General features: G+C 39.4%; 1 protein-coding gene across 2 annotated transcripts in view; it reads left to right on the plus strand.

Moving 5' to 3' along the window:
• Positions 1-622: 622 nt before the first annotated feature.
• The window catches only part of ttbk2a (tau tubulin kinase 2a), a 64,774-nt gene continuing 43,037 nt past the window's right edge, over positions 623-22,359 (plus strand). Inside the window, exons 1-2 of one of the 2 annotated variants that reach the window (XM_057859114.1) lie at positions 623-1,054; positions 13,863-14,037. In XM_057859114.1, coding sequence (XP_057715097.1) covers positions 13,969-14,037 — 69 coding nt within the window. In that variant the 5' untranslated portion in view covers positions 623-1,054; positions 13,863-13,968. The remainder of the gene's footprint in view (positions 1,055-13,862; positions 14,038-22,359) is intronic. The other variant, XM_057859116.1, reaches the window with a different exon arrangement.

Consider the following 22,359-nt stretch of genomic DNA (forward strand, 5'->3'; position numbering starts at 1 on the left):
CGCCATGTTTTTTTTTTTTTTTTTACTTGCTGGTGAAATTAACGGTAGTCTTGACTGGTTTTCTTATAAAAAACAACAGACAGCATGTTAAAAAAATAGTTTTAAGTGTAAAGTTAATTTCATGCATTGCTGATGTTTGTAAAAGCCGTTTGTACAAATTTTGCAATTTACAGCTATTTCAAAGTAAATGCTCCTTTATCTATGATGTTATACTTATCGAACGGCTCCGACGCAATATGGCCGGCAAGTAACGACACGTGTTCCTGTTGTTTCATCGCGCCCTTCAAATATCTAGTTTTTATATATGATATAATACCAACAGGGCACGGACCCGGCTGGAAGGAATGACGTTGACATCAAGTGAGCAAAGATGAAGTAGCAATTAGAAGAGGTCTCACTTCGGTGACATTTAACTTGAGTGATGGATGGACGGGTGGGAATTGATAAAGCTTTTATTTTGTAAAATTAGACGACAGTTTTTAGGGCTGTGGGATCCAATGCTCGTAGTTGCAGATGTGTTTAGTCTTTTGGTTCGTTTAGTTTATTATTATTTATTTTTGCGAAAGTGGGTCATTCTGTCAATAAACAAATCTTGCTTGTTACTACCGCCATTTTGGAATCGTAACAAACAAATACCGCCATCGGCACACATACAAGAATAAATGCAGATTTTTCGTTGCGTTTTCGTGAGAAAAAATATACCAAAAGTTGTCATGGGGACGATGCGCGTGATTGGTGATTGGAACGCGCTTCTATTGCTCCCTCGCGCGTTCTCGGCTGGCTTGTTGCGATGGTTTCAAGCCTCGGGGACGCGCACGTAGGAAGTTCCGTCCTTCACGTCACGTCACGTCACGGGTCCGCATCGACCGACACAAGAGATGCTGAGGTGACAGCCCGGAGAAGGAGAAACATATTTGGAAACCTTTCGCTCTCTTTTTCGGTCTTCGAGCCTGACACGATGAGAATTAGCTCCTCGTGGTCCCGGGTCTCCTCCGTGGATGTAGCCGCTGCTGTCTAACCACACCCGGGCTCATCATTTTCGGATCAAGGCGAGGTAAAGCCCTTCACTTTACATCCCCACGCCATTTTCCCCTAGCGTTTCTGTTTGCGTTGCCAAGATGGATATCGTCGATTTGCACGCCAACATTCGAGTCTAACCTGCTTTGGCAACGAACTAGCCGAGCAACGGTTGTTTAGTGTCCGCGCCACGACCACTGCGGCGACGAATGTGCATCCCCGAAAACACGTCACGCCGCTCGTTTCGTTGCCGTTAGGTTTGGAAGGTTTGTCGAAATCCCTGTTGAGAAATCCAGCAAATGCTGATTTTTGGACCAGCAATACCAGTTCCAAACCACAACAAATTCAGCAAAACCTTTCGAGTATGTTGTGGTTTGGTACTGGTTTTGCTGCACAAGAATCAGCCTATGCCGGATTTCTTAGCAGGGATGTGCTTAGTAGTGACGTCCACGCGTGATTTGAGCATGGTCGGTCCACTCTTGTGCGTGCGTGTTGCTGGGAGGAAAAGCAGGGTGTGGAGTGCCTCGACCCACACACACAGACTTGTGCGGCAAGCAAAACATTTGTTCACTTCATCTATATTTCTTTAGAATTATACAGGACTTATATATGTTCTGACATGTTTAATGAATTGATTTTACATTTATGTTAATCTGATTTCTGTCAATCTGATCTGATTTTGAAATATACAGTGGGGCAAATAAGTATTTAGTCAACCACCAATTGTGCAAGTTCTCCTACTTTGTCCAACATGGGTAAACCTCAACCATGAGACACAGAATGTGGGGGGGAAAAACTGAAAATCACATTTGATTTTTAAAGAATGTATTTCCAAATTAGAGTGGAAAATAAGTATTTGGTCACCTACAAACAAGCAAGATTTCTGGCTGTCAAAGAGGTCTAACGTCTTCTAACGAGGTCTAACGAGGCTCCACTCATTATCTGTAATAATGGCACCTGTTTTAACTTATTATCGGTATAAAAGACACCTGTCCACAACTCAGTCAGTCACACGCCAAACTCCACTATGGTCAAGACCAAAGAGCTGTCGAAGGACACCAGAGACAAAATTGTTGAGCTGCACCAGGCTGGGAAGACTGAATCTGCAATAGGTAAAACGCTTGGTGTAAAGAAATCAACTGTGGGAACAATTATTAGAAAATGGAAGACATACAAGACCACTGATAATCTCCCTCGATCTGGGGCTCCATGCAAGATTTCACCCCATGGCGTCAAAATGATAACAACAACGGTGAGCAAAAATCCCAGAACCACACGGGGGGGCCTAGTGAATGACCTACAGAGGGCTGGGACCACAGTAACAAAGGCTACTATCAGTAACACAATGCGCTTCCAGGGACTCAAATCCTGCACTGCCAGACGTGTCCCCCTGCTGAAGAAAGTACACGTCCAGGCCCGTTCGCTAGAGAGCATTTGGATGATCCAGAAGAGGACTGGGAGAATGTGTTATGGTCAGATGAAACCAAAATAGAACTTTTGGTAGAGATGCACGATAATATCGGTCACCGATAATTATCGGCCGATAATGGCAATTATGACGTCACACAGATAATCCAGATAAAACAAAATTCAACCGATAATGCAATCCGATAATTATATACTTGATTAAGCCTCCAAATGTGCGCAATCAACAGTTTTGTCCAATTCTGCTAGTTTTAAGGAGGTGTTTTTGCAGTGTAGTAATGTGATATATGTTAGGAACGGCTTACTTTTAAAGGCATTTTTGTGCAACTTGGGTGTTTATTCTCTGAGTAATTGTTGCCAAAAGCGTACCATTACAAAATGTCATTGCCATCGTTTAGATGTTAGAATTTACTACTTGTTCACATTTGATGTGGAAAAAAATAGCACTAAATTACATTTTTGCACAGTAAAATTTGATCTTTGTATACTTTAAAATTTTACATACATATTTGAATAGAATTATCGGCGTGACATTATCGGTTATCGGATGGAAGGGGCAGGAAATTATCGGTTATCGATATCGGTTTAAAAATTTATTATCGTGCATCACTACTTTTTGGGTAGAAACACAGGTTCTCGTGTTTGGAGGAGAAAGAACACTGAATTGCATCCGAAGAATACCATACCCACTGTGAAGAATGGGTATGGTAAAGCATCATGCTTTGGGGCTGTTTTTCTCTGTAAAGGAAAGAATGAATGGGGCCATGTATCGAGTGATTTGGAGTGAAAATCTCCTTCCATCAGCAAGGGCATTGAAGATGAGACGTGGCTGGGTCTTTTAGCATGACAATGTCATCCCAAACACACAGCCAGGGCAACAAAGGGGTGGCTTCGTAAGAAGCATTTCAAAGTCATGGAGTGGCCTAGCCAGTCTCCAGATCTCAACCCCATAGAAAATCTGTGGAGGGAGTTGAAAGTCCGTGTTGCCCAACGACAGCCCCAAAACATCACTGCTCTAGAGGAGATCTGCATGGAGGAATGGGCCAAAATACCAGCAACAGTGTGTGAAAAGCTTGTGAAGAGTTACAGAAAATGTTTGGCCTCCGTTATTGCCAACAAAGGGTACATTACAAAGTATTGAGATGAACTTTTGGTATTGCCCAAATACTTATTTTCCACCATGATTTGCAAGTAAATTCTTTAAAAATCAACCAATGTAATTTTCTGTTTTTTTTCCACATTCTGTCTCTCATGGTTGAGGTTTACCCATGTTGACAATTCCAGGCCTCTCTAATATTTTCAAGTGGGAGAACTTGCACAATTAGTGGTTGACTAAATACTTATTTGCCCCACTGTATTTGACTACTGGTTTCACACAAAAGTATACCTCCGCATCCGATGGTGGTATTTCTGTGTTGCTAAGACTAACGGAAGTGGATGTTCCAAATTACATTCCATATAGCACCTGACGACTACAGCCAATCAGCGCATTTTCGTCCGTAATTCGAGATAGAATGGTCCCATTGGTCCCAAACCACTTTTATTCTACTCCGTATCAAAAGGCCTTTCCGTAGAGTACCCCCAACTATGTCTATGAAGTTAACAAATCCAAGTTAATGGAGGATTGTGCTAAAATTCATTTTATATTATATGAGATCCAACCGTCCTTATGTAATTACACCAACCTAATTATAAACTTGTTAATATTTAGGCCAACAAAAGAGATACTCTGCCCCTGCTGTCTGGACTAGCTGAACACTTTTTGTTTGTGCAGGCTTTCTCCACCTTATCTGAGAGGGTGTTCTCCACTGCTGGAGACACCATAAGTCCAGAAAGATCACGTATCCTACCTGAAAAAGCAGACATGCTTATTTTTCTGCAAATGAATGGTTAATTTTGCACATTTGCACTACGCACTGTTCTGTTGTATTGGACAGTATTTCTTTTTTTTTTATTATTATTATTGAGTGCTATCAGCTCATATGTCCTTTTAAAAAGGAGGATTTTTTAAAATTTCTATTAGAAAAATGTTTCAGTAAAATGTTACACGTTCTTGTCTATTTGCCACAGTTACATATTGCCATAGTTAACATCGAGGCTTTCGGCCTGTTTTGACCTCGTTGTGAGTTTGTAAGGTTGTGACTTCTGATTAAACAAACTAGATGCCAATCACAATGTTTTTTCTTCTTTTTCCCCAAATTAGAATCGATAAGAGAATCGATAAAGAATCGACTCGTTAAGCAATATCGATAGTGGAATCGGAAATCGTAAAATTCCTATCAATTCCCATCCCTATTCTGGACAGTATATCGTTTGATATTCGCCATCGCAAAGTGCGCTTGCGCGATAGTCACATCGCAGGACACGCAATTGATTTGTGTTTTTATTCTTAACATGTAAACTAGGGCTGTCAAACAATTAAAATTTTTAATCGAGTTAATCACAGCTTAAAAATTAATCGTAATTAATCGCAATTCAAAGCATCTCTAAAATATGCCATATTTTTCTGTAGATTATTGTTGGAATGGAAAGATAAGACACAAGACAGACATAACAACAGACTTTTTTTTTTTTTTTTTTAAGTTTTGTACATTAGTTCCAAAACTGTTCAAAAATACTCTCAGGCTAAACCAAACTACTATTTCAGTATCAAGTTCGCATAAAGCAGTAAACAAATATACAAAAATAACATTAAATAAAAAAACTCCAGTCCCCATTCTGTATCAGCAGCTTTAAACTACATTCAATTAATTTAATGTTGTGAATCAACTGTTAAAGTTGTTAAAATTGCTCCCGTTATTTCATAATTTCCCTTTTGTCTACTTTTGACGTGTGAAAGTTTTAAAACTATTTTAAAGATAGATTCAAGTCAATATTTTACCGATTTAGGAGTATTTTAGATAAAAAGTTAATTAGGTTTGCTTGGAAGGTTCGCTACAACAGCCTTGCAGGGAAGTGTACTGCTTTAAGATGGCGGCCGTTTACTAACGCCCGCATCTAGCTTTTTGTAGATATGCTGCTTACGCTACCGAATCTATAATGCATCTAGTCCTATATAAATGATATCTACCGTAGCATTATGTGGCTGTACCTTGTAGCAGCTTTTCGGCAGCAGACAGGTATTTTGTTGTGTTTTTTATCTCGTGGCATGAGTTGAGCTAGAGCCGTGAGTTGAGCATTGGCATTACCCGAGGGGCCGGGTAATGAGAAGCATGATGTTTAGCTACTCTCGCTCCGTTCCGTCCCGAAGACCGCGCGGCGCGCTGAGTGTGTTGTACTTCCGCTTTACTTGGCATATTTCAATAATCGGAATTTGGATGTTTGTGAATCGTTCTCGAATCTTCCACGGCTGAATCACGAATAATCTAAGAATGGGAAATTTTGCACCTCTATACTGTACATAAGTAGTGTATTTGTTTATTATAACAAATCCACAAGATGGCATTAGCATTATTAACATTCTTTCTGTTAAAGGGATCCACGGATAGAAAGACTTAAAGTTCTTAAAAGATAAATTTGAGTACAAGTTATAGTAATTTTATATAAAGAAAAAGAACGTCTCCTGCTCTGCCTAAATGCATGATGGGAAGTTGGACAACCATGACTTTCAGTGGTGGCTGCAAATGGTATACAGTATGTTTTGCATTGTGTTCAATTAGGCATGTTAAGAAAAAGATCGTCTCCTTCTCCGCCCAAATGCATGATGGGAAGTAGGGCAACCATGACTGTCAGTAGTGGCTGCAAATGGTATACAATATGTTATGCGTTGTGTTCAGGTAAGCGTGTTAAGGAAAAGATCGTCTCTTACTCCGCCCAAATGCATGATGGGAAATTGGGCAACAATGACTGTTAGTAGTGGCCGCCAAAGCTTAAGCTGATAAAAGGCACGGTCCAATCAACGCCTGTGTCCACTTGCATTTCTCTGCGTTTTGGCTCTCAATGTGCTAAAATGGCATCATTGTAAACTGTTTGAGGCAACGCATGAACGGGTCATTCCATGCATGCATTAATGCGTCAAATATTTTAATGTGATTCATTTAAAAAAATAATTACCGCCAGTTAACGCGATAAATTTGAGAGCCTTAATGTAAACTTTCTTTTTACCTCATGAAGAGCTGCAAGTTCGCAGATCCTGGATCGCTTTTTTATACAATAAGCCTGGATTAAATGGCATTATATAAATTAGGGAAGTGCCCCATCTGATCATGGGAGCAGGAATCGGGACGATCACGCCATTTTTCAGAGGATCGAAATTGGGTGAAAAGGATAGGGTTTTTAATTTTAATAAAATATTCATGGTTCATGCTCGTACAGCGCCATAGCCTCTCACCCTCCCTCATGCTAGGCAGTGCGACCAAACTGTTTTTCTTGGTCACCTACCAAGCTCTACCATCTAGGGCAAAAATATATTAATCATCGTTAAACTTGCAGCCCAGTCTGAAGTGTGCTGTGCCAACTCATTCAAGTTTTGTGCTGGTGCACCGTAAGGAAAAAGTTTGGTGCCACCAATGCAAAAAGTAAGTGTGGAGCCTTGGCAATATACATCTTATGTTGTTCTGGTCTTTCCCAAACAGAGCCATTCAAGTTATCTGGTGAATTTTTTTCTAGTTATAATACCGCAAACCCCCCAATAATCTCAGCGATGTTTTTTTCCAATATCGTTCAGGCCTATTAAGTGACCATTTTTTGTAATTAGGGAAAACTCAACCCTTGTATGTCAGTACAGTATACCAAATACTGATATTAGCCGACAAGATCCAAAACGTGGACGCCAGATTTTTTTTTTTTTTTTTAATTATTAGAAATATGTGGACCACATCAATTTTAATTAAAAACAAAAATATTTTTTCCAATTACACTCTAGATTTTTTTTTCCAATTTGAATTTTGCTTTTTATTTATTTTTTTAAATTTCATAGTATATTTTAATGATTGCCTGCCATTGACAACAATAGACGTCCAGTTCATTTAAACTGTATGCACTGGCTGTGAATACCTGAGTTTCAGTGCCATCGACAGCGCTAGATATCCAATCTATTTTGAGTGGTAGGAGTGGCAGCGATCATTCGCTACCTCCTATTCAAACTTAATTGGATGCCGAATGCCATTAATTGCAGCCATTGAGTTAAATGAATGCACTCTAAAGGGTTAAAATATTTTGTTTTGCAATTTTCTGTTTGATATATATTTTTTTGAATGTTTTCTGCACCACATTTAATGGCAAGTATTAATTTTGCAGTTTTTTTCTGCTAAACGTTAATTTACTATTTTATTTTTTTGCTGCACATACATAAAATATACATTAAATCAATATATTTGAGCAGCTTTCTACTATACAGTGATCCCTCATTTTTCGTGGTTAATGGGGACCAGAACCCGCCGCGATAAGTGAAAAACCGCGAAGTAGCGCAAAAATAATTTTAAAAATTGTGTGTTCAACGTATTTATTCAGATTTAGCACTGGAAAGAGATACATATAAGACGTGTTTTTTCACTTTTTTCCCCAAAGTGCAATAAAAATAAGTAAATGTATATATGTATTCTGACACATTCGTTCATACTTACAAATTTTAAATATTTTTAAGACCAATTCTCTGCTGCAGGTTTATATGATTTTCTTTTTTTAGATATTCTATGCTTTACACTCCATATTATCCAATTTTTTTTTAATATATTTAAAAACATTTTTTCAAACATTTCTGTTGATATCTTTGTGCTCCACATGTCTTGATATTACTGTTTTAAGATAATAATTTTCTGCACAAGCATATTTAGATATCATTTCAGTACAAAACTGTAAGCTACCCATTCATAGTACATTATCATTACAACTTTCAGCTGAACATTTACAATAAAATATCTTTATTATTTTTATTACATTTTTTTGTTTCTGCTTTACATTCATGGTAAAATATTATTTTACTGATTGAAAAAAAAGATCTGCTCCTTGTTTACAATATTTTATATTAGAGCTGTCCCGACTAGTCGACGTTGTCGACGTCATCGATGACGTAAATGCGTCGACGGGCAAAACATACCAGCGACGGGTAATGACGGGTTAAAAAAAAAAAAACTTGTGGATAAAGTTTAGAATGGCAGGCGCTCGCGATGCAAGCGGTTGTTACTGGCACCCCCAAGGGGGCCGCTGTTATTTCAATGTAACCGGCATTGTCAGATTGAGCAAAGAGGAAGACGAGAGAGAGGGAGCGAGATCGGTGAGTTGGGAAAGTGCGCGGGTAGCGCGGAGTTCAGTTGCTGCATCGCCCACGTTTTTGTTTTGGTCAATAAAAGTATCCATTAAGAGCCATCCGACGCCTCTCGTGTTTTTATGCACGCCGGCCGCCGCCTTCCTGAGGAGGAAATCGGATGAACCGACGACAACGAGCCAAGTGAATCGCCGGTTCACTCCTCAGTACGGCGAGAAGTTGAAAACACCGCCAATTAGCAAAAAGTGCAGAAGTGGTGACACGTGAAAATGGCATAAAGCCAAAAAAGCGGACCAAAATAGCCAGAGCCTTGAATTATTTCAAGGAAAATATGGAGGGTGCCACTGTGTGTACTCTTTGCTAAGCTGAGCTCGCATATCATGGTAGCGCGTCGGTTATGAACGAACACTTGAAGCGAAGTCACCCAAGTATAATTTTCGAAGACAACAAGAAACAACAAGCTACCGGATTGTAAGTCCATACAATTTTCTAACGATGTTTTTTCAAAATGGAAGTTATATGCGTCGTATCAACGTGCATTTTTATTTAATACAATAATTAATATATATATATTATATAATTACATATATATATACTTTTTAAAAAATTATTATTAAATTCATTAGGATCATGGAAGCTCCCACTTGGGGAAAATTTATACATATATCCTGTATATACATAATGTAATTAAAAAATATATGGAAACAGCACTGGCCTGCTTACTGTAATCCATAACTGCACTATTGTTAGTTACTTTATATTATCAAGTATCATTGTGTATATACATATAGTAGTGTACTATAAAATTAATACTATATATTTAATTTTTGTTACTGTGAGTATGTGTGCCTCTCATTCAAAATAATTGTGGTAATATTTCAGTGTGCCCTCTACTTTATCTATTTTCAGGTTAAAACAAACAACAAAGTTGAACAGTTTTTCTCCTCCCCCAAAAATGCGGAATGCACACCAGAAAAAGCATCTGAACTCACACAAAGTATTCTGAAAATGGTTGTCCGGGACATTGCAATTCATTTTAACATTTAGAACAATATAGACAATGACGTACCACAAAAAGAGTAAGAATTGATTTGAATCCTGTTAAAGAGGTGAAGTCTCAGTGTTTCCGTTGACATTTTTTTTGCACTAGTTAATGCCAGCAGCATTTGGCGTCATTGCTTGTGATTTATTATAGATATTTATGTTATTTATTTATACGTTAATAAAGAATGTAGGTGTTCCAAATTTTTTTTGTTAATTAATAAAATTAATTAATTAATAATAAAAAAAAGAAATTATTAGATTAGTCGTCTAATCGTAAAAATAGTCGGCTAACTAATTGGGAGGAAATTAGTCGTTTGGGACAGCCCTATTTTATATCTTTATTTGGCTTCTACTAAAATTTCTGTAGATTTGACATGAAAAAGTAAATTTAAATTGGTTTGTAATGATAACAGTTATAGATGCACTTTTAGGACTTTCATTATCTCATCCTGCACAATCTAGCGGAGTCCAGATATACATCGTATTGCTCCCATTTAAATTTTTATATGAATGTACAATTTGTGTGTTTCTGATTGTGGAATTTATTTTTAACCCATACATCTCTAAATAACGCATTTTAGAGCTGTAATTGCAATACCGTGGTACCATGAAACCGCTGTATTTTATTCATTCATTCAGTCATTTTCCATGCCGCTTTTCCTCACGAGGGTCGCGGAGGTGCTGGAGCCTATCCCAGCTAACTACGGGCAGTAGGCAGGGGACACCCTGAACTGGTTGCCAGCCAATCGCAGGGCACAAGGAGACATACAACCATTCACGCACACACTCATACCTACGGACAATTTAGAGTGTTCAATCAGCCTACCATGCATGTTTTTGGGATGTGGGAGGAAACCGGAGTTCCCGGAGGAAACCCACGCAGGCACGGGGAGAACATGCAAACTCCACACAGGAAGGCCGAAGCCCGGGATTGAACCCTTGATTTCAGAACTGTGAGGCAGACGTGCTAACCACTCAGCCACCGTGCCGCCCGCTGTATTTTAGCTTAAGGTTATCATACTGTGAAAATCTCATACCGGCACATGCACCAGCAACAGCAGGGGTGCTCATTACGTCCATCGCTATCTACCAGCCGATTGCAACGCTAGTGTGGGTAGATCGCAGCGGCATCAAAAAAAAAAAAAAAAAAACGGCCAACAAAGGTTTTGTTGTGAAATAATGCTGCTGACTTGTGTAGGCACTCTATGACACTATACAAATTAGGGCTGGGCGATATGGCCTTAAACATGTATCACGATAAATTGAGCAGATTTATCTCGATAACGATAAATGACGATAAATTCGCCCAAGCGGACTGTTATATAATTTGAAAATCTGAATCAATGCATGAAATACAGATTAACTATTTCTTGTTGATTTATTTACCAGCATTCAATTTGATATACTGTATTTAACAATTGTACATGCAGTCCAAACATTAACTTTATAAAAATTAGGGCTGTCAAAATTATCGCGTTAACTGGCGTTAATTAATTTTTTTTAATTAATCACGTTAAAATATTTGACGCAATTAACGCACTGGCCCAGCTCAGACATATTTAAATGTCACTAGAGTGAAAGGCCCACCTGTTAATTGTGTTTTGCGGAGTTTTTCTGCCCTCTGCTGGCGTTTGGGTGCGACTGATTTTATAGTGTAAGTAATTATTGCCATCAACAATGGCGGGCTACTAGTTTATTTTTTGATTGAAAATTTAACAAATTTTATTAAAACGAAAACATTATGAGGGGTTTTAATATAAAATTTCTATAACTGATTTAGAACTGATTTATTGTTATAATAAACAAATACAGTCCTTATGTACCGCATGTTGAAAATATATATCCATCTTGCGTCTTATCTTTCCATTCCAACAATAATTTAGAGAAAAATATGGCATATTATATAGATGGTTTGAATTGCGATTAATTACGATTAATTAATTTTTAAGCTGTAATTAACTCGATTAAAAATTTTAATCGTTTGACAGCCCTAATAAAAATGTATTGTAAGCAATAAGAATTCAAGTATGAACATTTATAACAGCGTGTATGACTTGAACAATGTACATTGTCAAAATCAATATGCCTGTGCAAACATGTAATTGTAACACAAATGACTTGCAGCTTGAACAGTACACTTCAAAAAGACAACTTATTGTTAATGGCTGCTGTGATATAATTATTAAATACAAGTGTTTACTTTATGGTTTAAGGGTCCCCCCCCCCCCAGTGCATTTTTTCATAAATGCACGCACAATAAAAATAGCTGGGGCCATTTCTCGGTCATTATAAGTTTCGCCGCTGGATTGTACTTTATGCAGAATTCTTTACCATCACAAAAGCTATCAGAAGAATCACACACACAGACAGATACAAAATAACGCCACATAGTAATTGCTAGATGCAGTCCGTGCCCAATCCACTCATTAAGTTCAGCCGTTTCGACAAGGTTTGAGCCTCTATCCGACTCCATAACGTTCATTTGTAGCGTTAGCCGCTAGCTAGCGTTAGCCTGGCTACCAGTAGAAAGCACTGAAAGCACCATCTCCGGAAATCGTGAGAACAAAGGAGGACAGCGGGTGAAAGCCCGTCTGGATGCCACCAAGAGTCTACTAAATGTCGGTTGAAAGTTTGGTGAACCTCCCTTAAGCCACACTCCATCACGTTTTGCTTGTAGCGTTAGCTGCTAGCGTTAGCTTACCGGGCTTTTGTTTGATTGGCTTCCTGATGATCACGTGACTCCCTACGTAAGCACATTCACTGCTTTCTTAAAGGGGAATGAACATAGACGAACAACACAGAATCAAAGCGGGATGAAAAGACTATTTTCTTGTTTTATTAATTTACCGAATTTACCGACATGGTCAAAATTACGTCGGTCATCGTTAAGAATTCCGGTGACGGTAAATTTTCGGTTTACCGCCCTGCTCTAATACAAATACAGTTGACTTGTATGGAATAAAAAAGCCACAAACCTATCATCCATCCCATCACTTGCCTGATACACAAGGCAAGGCACCCAGTCAAATGTATATAATGGGACTGAAAAAGCAGTTTCTGCTGTTGCACTCCTCTTTAAAAGAAACTGCTGTATTTTAAGCCAAAACAACTGTTGTGTTTGATAAAACAATATGTCTATATGCTGCCATAGCAGATCCATGGCGCACTAAGCCCCCAAACTATTTTTAATTTGTGCGTTTTACCCTGAAAACCCCCATTTACAGATGTCGCACAACCGCTTTGGTTTCAACCCAGCCATAAAACGAAGGTAATGAATGATATTTATTATGCAAAATGTCTGTCATTTTTAGGTTAGAATCATTAATTGATGTCTAATACTTCGTTTAAAAAAAATTAATAATAATAATTCACTTGCATATTTTAAACTTTTAAACAAATGACATCATAATGAAAAAAATGGTGTCTGTAAAAAAGTCACGGATATCTACCTCATAACTATCGCTTAATTGTATTTTTTTGTTACTGTCGCATTTTCTCCGATATGTTAGATGATAAATAATCGATTCAAACAAAGAAAAAATGGAAAAAAACGTTTAAAAAGGTAAAGTAAGTATATGAAAAAGAACCTCTCGACTACTCCTTGATGTCTGCGATTTCTGCATCGCGACCCTTGTTATATTACCATGTTTCACCCATAAAATCCCCCCAAAATCCAGCTGTGGCCATTCACAGCTGTGTCTTGACACTCAGTGATACATGCTACATGGAGTTTTTGGATCGAAACAAGGTAGATACGCGATGACATCTCACTTAAAGTCATGGCGTCTGCAATTCTGCTCTCACATGCTCTCACCTCCAGATAGGGTTTTGCTGTTTAAATTTTTTTTTTTTTTTAAATGCCTTCCTGTTCAAAAATTTTCTTCCCCCAGAAAGTTGAGATTTTAAGCTTTCCAATGATGTATCACACATGCATATCGGACAATTTTGAAATTTGGCCAAATTGGGGGTCTCAGAGCGGAACTTCAAGTCACTTGAGTGTTTTCTGCCATATATTATATTTATGAACATCTGTGTGTGTATGTGTGTGTTTTTATATGTATGTATGTGTGTGTGTACAGTATATGTATGTATGTGCATATGGATAGATAATTTTGACTTGTATTCCACTTAATTTCACTTATTAATATTTTGCTTCATTTTTCATCCACAGGGTTGTTTCACCAGTTCCAGATGGTCGGCCCCGTCTGAGACTGTCACTCAAGAGTGGGTGGGGTGGGGGGGTGGGGTCAGTGTAGCGGTCAGGGTCTTCAGGCGGCATGAGCGGGGGAGCGGAGCAAGTGGACATCCTCAGCGTGCTCTCTCTGGTGAAGGAACGATGGAAAGTGGTGAGTGATGATCTCATCAAACTGGCAGTGAATGATCATGTTTCACAGTCATTGACAGTGATACACATCCAATCAATTTTGACTTGAGCTTCCATAAAAGATTATTTTGGTAGTCGATTAATTTCAAGTAATAGTTGTGATTATTTGACTAATCAGCTCAGATATACAGTGGGGCAAATAATTATTTAGTCAACCACTAATTGTTCTCCCACTTGAAAATATTAGAGAGGCCTGTAATTGTCAACATGGGTAAAACTCAACCATAAGAGACAAAATGTGGGAAAAAAAACAGAAAATCACATTGTTTGATTTTTAAAGAATTTATTGGCAAATCATGGTGGAAAATAAGTATTTGGTCAATACCAAAAGTTCATCTAAATACTTTGCTATGTACCCTTTGCTGGCAATAACGGAGGCCAAATGTTTGCTGTAACTCTTCACAAGCTTTTCACACACTGTTGCTGGTATTTTGGCCCATTCCTCCATGCAGATCTCCTTTAGAGCAGTGATGTTTTGGGGCTGTCGTTGGGCAACACGGACTTTCAACTCCCTCCACAGATTTTCTATGGGGTTGAGATCTGGAGACTGGCTAGGCCACTCCAGGACCTTGAAATGCTTCTTACGAAGCCACTCCTTTGTTGCCCTTGCTGTGTGTTTGGGATCATTGTCATGCTTAAAAACCCAGCCACGTCTCATCTTCACTGCCCTTGCTGATGGAAGGAGATTTTCACTCAAAATCTCTCAATACATGGCCCCATTCATTCTTTTCTTTACACAGATCTGTCGTCCTGGTCCCTTTGCAGAAAAACAGCCCCAAAGCATGATGTTTCCACCCCCATGCTTCACAGTGGGTTTATTCTTTCTCCTCCAAACACGAGAACCTGTGTTTCTACCAAAAAGTTCTATTTTGGTTTCATCTGACCATAACACATTCTCCCAGTCCTCTTCTGGATCATCTAAATGCTCTCTAGCCAACCGCAGACAGGCCTGGACGTGTACTTTCTTCAGCAGGGGAATACGTCTGGCAGTCCAGGATTTGAGTCACTGGCGGCGCATTGTGTTACCTTTGTTACTGTGGTCCCAGCTCTCTGTAGGTCATTCACGAGGTCCCCCCGTGTGGTTCTGGGATTTTTGCGGACCGTTCTTGTTATCATTTTGACGCCACGGGGTGAGCTTTTGCATGGAGCCCCAGATCGAGGGAGATTATCAGTGGTCTTGTATGTCTTCCATTTTCTAGTATTTGCTCCTACAGTTGATTTCTTTACACAAAGCGTTTTACCTATTGCAGATTCAGTCTTCCCAGCCTGGTGCAGGTATACAATTTTGTCTCTGGTGTCACAGCTCTTTGGTCTTGGCCATAGTGGAGTTTGGAGTGTGACTGACTGAGATTGTGGACAGGTGTCTTTTATACCGATAATGAGTTAAAACAGGTGCCATTAATACAGGTAACGAGTGGAGCCTTGTTAGACCTCGTTAGAAGAAGTTAGACCTCTTTGACAGCCAGAAATCTTGCTTGTTTGTCAGCGAACAAATACTTATTTTCCAATCTAATTTGGAAATAAATTCTTTAAAAATCAAACAATGTGTTTTTCAGTTTTTTTGTCCACATTCGGTCTCTCATGGTTGAGGTTTACCCATGTTGACAATTACAGGCCTCTCCTATCTTTTCTAGTAGGAGAACTTGCACAATTGGTGGTTGGCTAAATACTTATTTGCCCCACTGTAAATCATGTGTTATTCGCTGATCTATTCCATATTAGATAGAAATGTGCATTGGACTAGGAGTACTGTTTTCATTGATTTCCAAAGGAAAAGCAGATGTTTGCAAATACCTTATTTAAATTCATTACAAAGAGAATTATCTGCTTTCATTGAGGACCACAGAAATCAGAGAATAATGTTTTCTTCTCCCCTTTCAAACATAAAAATGTAATACAATACAATATTAACTGTCGTTTCCCCTTTGTTTTATCAAACAAAAAATACAAATTGAGAACGACAGAGGTAGGGGTGAAAGAGGGCCGGAACGATTCGGAACGCCGGTCTGGTATGCTATTCGGGGCCGGAACGCCAGTCCGGTATATGGTGCTTTGATCCCGAAAATAGGACGGCAACTGTCAAAACCCTATGTTGAAAAAAGAAACTGCCAGGCTGCCACACACGCATGTAATCTCCAAGAGGAAAACAATCTACCAACGTCAGATTTACGTACACAAGTGTTAACAACAAGCATAATAAAGTGGTTGTGTAGTGTCATCCGTTTCCACCAATATTTATTATCTATTTATTCCACGGACGGCACGGAGCTTCCCCAGCTGCTGCAGCGAACCGAGTCTGACTAGTCGCGTCACTGCCTTGGACTCAGTTGTCCGTTCAATTGGCTGACGTACTTGTGTCGTCTATCTTATTGTTTTAATAAGTATACAATGTGTTGTAATCATACTGGCTTCTTTAATAAACACTTTAGGTTTCACTCGCGCCATATAGACTGAACTTCCTTCAACATAACATCACGTGAATCAGCGAGTAATCGCACTGCATGCTGGGTAATGTAGTTCTAACTCCTTACAACACAATACTGACATGTGATCAGCAGAGATAGTTAGCTCTGATTTGTTCTAATGCACATGTTTTCTGGAACGGCAAAAAAAAAAAAAAAAAAAAGAACAAAGCTTGTTGAATTGATGTGATAAAAATGCAACAGAAAATTGATCAGCTCTTTAAGAGAAAGGAAAGAGTTGAAGAGGCTCGTTTATGTTATCTACTGTCCATCGTTTAATTAGACTCGTCAAGTGTCATTGTAAATGCTCACTGAAGGTAAAAACTGTGAATGTACATGTGTGGAACTATGTACTTACAGTGCCTTGCAAAAGTATTCGGCCTCCTTGAATCTTGCAACCTTTCGCCACATTTCAGGCTTCAAACATAAAGATATGAAATTTAATTTTTTTGTCAAGAATCAACAACAAGTGGGACACAATCGTGAAGTGGAACAACATTTATTGGATAATTTAAACATTTTTTAACAAATAAAAAACTGAAAAGTGGGGCGTGCAATATTATTCGGCCCCTTTACTTTCAGTGCAGCAAACTCACTCCAGAAGTTCAGTGAGGATCTCTGAATGATCCAATGTTGTCCTAAATGACCGATGATGATAAATAGAATCCACCTGTGTGTAATCAAGTCTCCGTATAAATGCACCTGCTCTGTGATAGTCTCAGGGTTCTGTTTAAAGTGCAGAGAGCATTATGAAAACCAAGGAACACACCAGGCAGGTCCGAGATACTGTTGTGGAGAAGTTTAAAGCCGGATTTGGATACAAAAAGATTTCCCAAGCTTTAAACATCTCAAGGAGCACTGTGCAAGCCATCATATTGAAATGGAAGGAGCATCAGACCACTGCAAATCTACCAAGACCCGGCCGTCCTTCCAAACTTTCTTCTCAAACAAGGAGAAAACTGATCAGAGATGCAGCCAAGAGGCCCATGATCACTCTGGATGAACTGCAGAGATCTACAGCTGAGGTGGGAGAGTCTCTCCATAGGACAACAATCAGTCGTACACTGCACAAATCTAGCCTGGCAAGAAGAAAGCCATTCCTCAAAGATATCCATAAAAAGTCTCGTTTAAAGTTTGCCACAAACCACCTGGGAGACACACCAAACATGTGGAAGAAGGTGCTCTGGTCAGGTGAAACCAAAATTGAACTTTTTGGCCACAATGCAAAACGATATGTTTGGCGTAAAAGCAACACAGCTCATCACCCTGAACACACCATCCCCACTGTCAAACATGGTGGTGGCAGCATCATGGTTTGGGCCTGCTTTTCTTCAGCAGGGAAAGGGAAGATCGTTAAAATTGACGGGAAGATGGATGCAGCCAAATACAGGAACATTCTGGAAGAAAACCTGTTGGTATCTGCACAAGACCTGAGACTGGGACGGAGATTTATCTTCCAACAGGACAATGATCCAAAACATAAAGCCAAATCTACAATGGAATGGTTCAAAAATAAACGTATCCAGGTGTGAGAATGGCCAAGTCAAAGTCCAGACCTGAATCCAATCAAGAATCTGTGGAAAGAGCTGAAGACTGCTGTTCACAAACACTCTCCATCTAACCTCACTGAGCTCGAGCTGTTTTGCAAGGAAGAATGGGCAAGAATGTCAGTCTCTCGATGTGCAAAACTGATAGAAACATACCCCAAGCGACTTGCAGCTGTAATTGGAGCAAAAGGTGGCGCTACAAAGTATTAACGCAAGGGGGCCGAATAATATTGCACGCCCCACTTTTCAGTTTTTTATTTGTTAAAAAAGTTTAAATTATCCAATAAATGTTGTTCCACTTCACGATTGTGTCCCACTTGTTGTTGATTCTTGACAAAAAATTAAAATTTTATATCTTTATGTTTGAAGCCTGAAATGTGGCGAAAGGTTGCAAGGTTCAAGGGGGCCGAATACTTTTGCAAGGTACTGTAGCAAAAACAGGTGAAATAACTCAAAACATGTAGAATATTCTTACAGTGGATCACAAAAGTGAGTACACCCCTCGCATTTCTGCAAATATTTAATTATATCTTTTCATGGGACAACAGTGACAAAATGACACTTTGACACAATGAAAAATAGTCTGTGTGCAGCTTATATAATAGAGTTAATTTATTTCCCCCTCAAAATAACTCAAAATATAGCCATTAATATCTAAACCCCTAGCAGCAAAAGTGAGTATAGAGCCTACCCACGTACCACGTGCTCGCTGTATGGTTCCGCCCAGTTGTCCGTCAAAACATAGTGTTAACCTGTTACGGCTACGTACATTTCTCCTATTTACGGCGTGTTTTTCTGCTCCTTAACATTAATAATCAAAATGGTGAAGGCGTGTGTGGCTGTTGGTTGCACTAACAGAGAAGATGGAAGGAGAGACTTGAAGTTTTACCGTATTCCGAGGGATCCAAAGAGGAGAGCGAAATGGACGGCTGCAATTCGACGTGAAAACTGGACACCAAAAAATCACCACAGACTATGTAGTAGTCATTTTATATCCGGTAAGATGCATTTAATATATATTTAGAGGGTTTTGGCCTGACAACCACAATTAAGATCATTGCTAGGCTAATCGCCGACAACATACGACGTAGTACGACATAGTTTCAAATTCAAGATGTTTGTGACTTCCCTTTCTTCCACCATCGTTATTTTTTGAATAATATTTAGCTGGTACCAAGTGAAAGAAACTGGCCTCGTCTACGGGGCTGACAAATAACCACAATTAAGATCATTGCTAGGCTAATCGCCGACAACATACACTTATGTATGTAGTGAGAGTGCTATCGCTAAACCATATAAACATTAAAAGCCTTAACTCTATTGACAAACGACATGAAATACATTAGACTTGACAGTGGATGTTAGCAATAACAAAAGATTTTGAATTGAAAATTTCCTAACTCACCTTTCCAAGCACAAGATAGATTCCTGCCGAATTTTCGTGGACGAGGACCTGTTTCACCCAACCAGCAACGAAGTATTTATAAGCCTCCAAGCTCTTGAAGTTTTTCATATTTTCGTGAGAATAGGCTGATTTAGTGTGGACAAGATAATTGTAAATATCTGCGTAGCAGATGTCAGGCAGACAGGGCGAAGACAGCGGGTCGAAAAACATCGATTTGGGCATCAAATATGGATCTGGCGACTGTATAGAACGAAGCTTTTCCTCATAACGCCTTTTATGCAACAGATCCAGTGAGTTTGCGGCATCAGAAAGCACCGGGTCTTCCATGAAATGCATTTTAAATTCCGCCATCAATTGAAAACAATGCTAATACAGAGTCAAAATGACGGACAAGTGGGCGGAACCATACAGCGAGCACGTGGTACGTGGGTAGGCTCTATACCCCTTTGAAAAAATGTACATCCCTAAATGTCCAAATTCAGTACTGCTTGTCATTTTACCTCCAAAATGTCATGCGACTCGTTACAGGAGTTCTGTCAGCATTGCTGCAGAGATTGAAGTGCAGTGTATATCTTCAAAGTAGCCTCCCTTTCCTTTGATTACTTTTTTGTTCTTACAATTCTCTTGATGAGCTTCAAGAGGGAGTCTGCTAGAATGGGTTTTGACCTCACAGGTATGCCTTTTCAGGGTTGATTAGCGGAATTAATTGCGTTATCAATGGCGTTAGGACGTTCATTTGTGTTGCATTGAATGTGGTGTGTCCAAACTTTTGGCCTGTACTGTATGTTACGTATATCTTATCTAAAAAAAAAAAAAACCTAAAAAACACAAAAAGTAAACATGAACATTACGTTCGAGTTTAATGTACATCCACTGTTCTTAAGTAGTAAAAATTGAGGTTTTGCATTTAGGAAATGAGGAGCAGGGGATTAGGAGTTGGAGGCTGGGGTTACTGCTGTTTTTGTTAACTTTTATTTTGCAAATCATTGGGGGGGAAAAAACAGTTTTGAATGAAACTCAGTTTTTTGTTTGTATGTGTTATAGGAATATCTGTGCCAAAAGCAGTTTTATCTGCATTTCAGGGGTTTTAGGAAATTTGACAAAAAGAAAAATCATGTTAAGGAGTTCCGGCAATAAATTCTAGTGATGGGTTCAGTGATAGTAATGCGCCGGCGCGCGCGCCGAGCTCATGGAGCAACCCCTGCGACGGTGCGCATATCGCTACAAGAAAATCACGAGACCGATGCATGAACTCATTGAACTGTGTCGACACAGTCATGACGCGGCAAATTGGTTCAAAAGGAAGCGTGTCTGTCAACGCGATGGAGCTGCTGAAACAATCCACATCTCACTGGTTACTTCCTCGTTGTCTACATGCTGTGGAAATGTACGTAACACATTCCTTTACTTTCCCACAGTAGCTTTTTTGGTAATTTATTAGAAATTACAATGATGCATGGTTGAGCCGAACATGGCACGCAATGCAGATTTTCTTCAATACTGGAGGAGCCAATGGACATCTTATCCAAACCTCTTTCAACTGGCTAAGAAATTCTTGTGCATGCTGGCATCGTTGGTTCCATGCGAGTGTGTGTTGTCCACAGCAGGTGAAATTTCTTGTTTAAAAAAAAAAATAACTAAAAATGAACCAACTAAATTTTAAACATTAAAAAAAAAACTATATTTTTGAATAAAATTTTATTAGAACAAAAAGTCCACAAGCATCCTCATTCACCCATTCATTATTACTTACATTTTCACATTATAATGTATGTTCACATGATTTAAAGATATGGAATAATGCCATATGAATGCAAAGACTTAACTAACTTGATTTTACATGCTATGTCATCAATTCAGTGTCAAGTCTGTCAAGTGGGTTGCCTGTAGGGATTTTTTTATGTCCAGCAGGTGTCCGTATTCAATGAGACAGTATCCACGCTGTGTCAACACAGTGTGTCACTGTGTCGACATGCTTCATGAGGTCTCACGGACCCATCACTAATAAATTTTAGACACTTTCACTCCTGGATGGACGTCCAATTAGTTTAAACCTGGAGGACTGCCAATAAATCAGGGGTCCCCAAATTATTCCACATCGGGTCGCAGTGGGTGGTGGATTTCTTTCCAACAAAACAGGACGAGACCTTTGTACCAATCTGGTGTCTTACAAGTGTAATCAGTTGATTGTAGTCAGGTGCTGCTTGTTTTAGCATAAACCTCATTGGTAAAGGGATCTGTTCTCAATCAGTAGGATCAAAAACCAGGACCCACAGCGGCCCATGAGGACCCGTTTGGGTACCCCTGCTGTAAATGCTCATCTTTCAATAGATTGGATGCCTAGCACCGTAAGTGGCAGTCATTGAGCTTATGATCACCGCCAGTCCCAGTTGAAATGTGTTGGGCGTCTATCACCGTCAATGACTGTGTATGTATTAACTGAGTCTATGCGTAAAAAGTCCATCCAGCACAATGGATATTTCCGGGGTCACAAGTAGCACTGCGGCAGCGTGAGGTCTAAAAATAGCTGAGGAGTTGCTATTTCTGTCCACAATTGAGCTATAAAAGAGCGGAGAGAGACCGTGTCTGCTCCTCATTGTGTTGCCGTTTCCTCTGAGCTAAGGAGCCCACTTATGTAAGAATGCCGCAGTTAATCCCCGTATGGAGGACAGTGAAGGGCATGCGGCAGCTTAGAGGGAAATGAAAGCTCCGCTTAGTGCTAGGGGTGAGAGTGCAAAGGGTTGGAGAAGCAGAGTGCAAATTAGGTAAGAATATGCGCGTAGCTATTGAAAACGGCATGCTTTGAGGAGAGGTGTTTAGCGCTCAGCCTGTCTGTCACATGTGGAATCCTGGGATCGCTGGAAAACTTA

Source organism: Corythoichthys intestinalis, chromosome 15, assembly GCF_030265065.1.
Source record: "Corythoichthys intestinalis isolate RoL2023-P3 chromosome 15, ASM3026506v1, whole genome shotgun sequence".
In the NCBI taxonomy this organism is placed as follows: Eukaryota; Metazoa; Chordata; class Actinopteri; order Syngnathiformes; family Syngnathidae; genus Corythoichthys; species Corythoichthys intestinalis.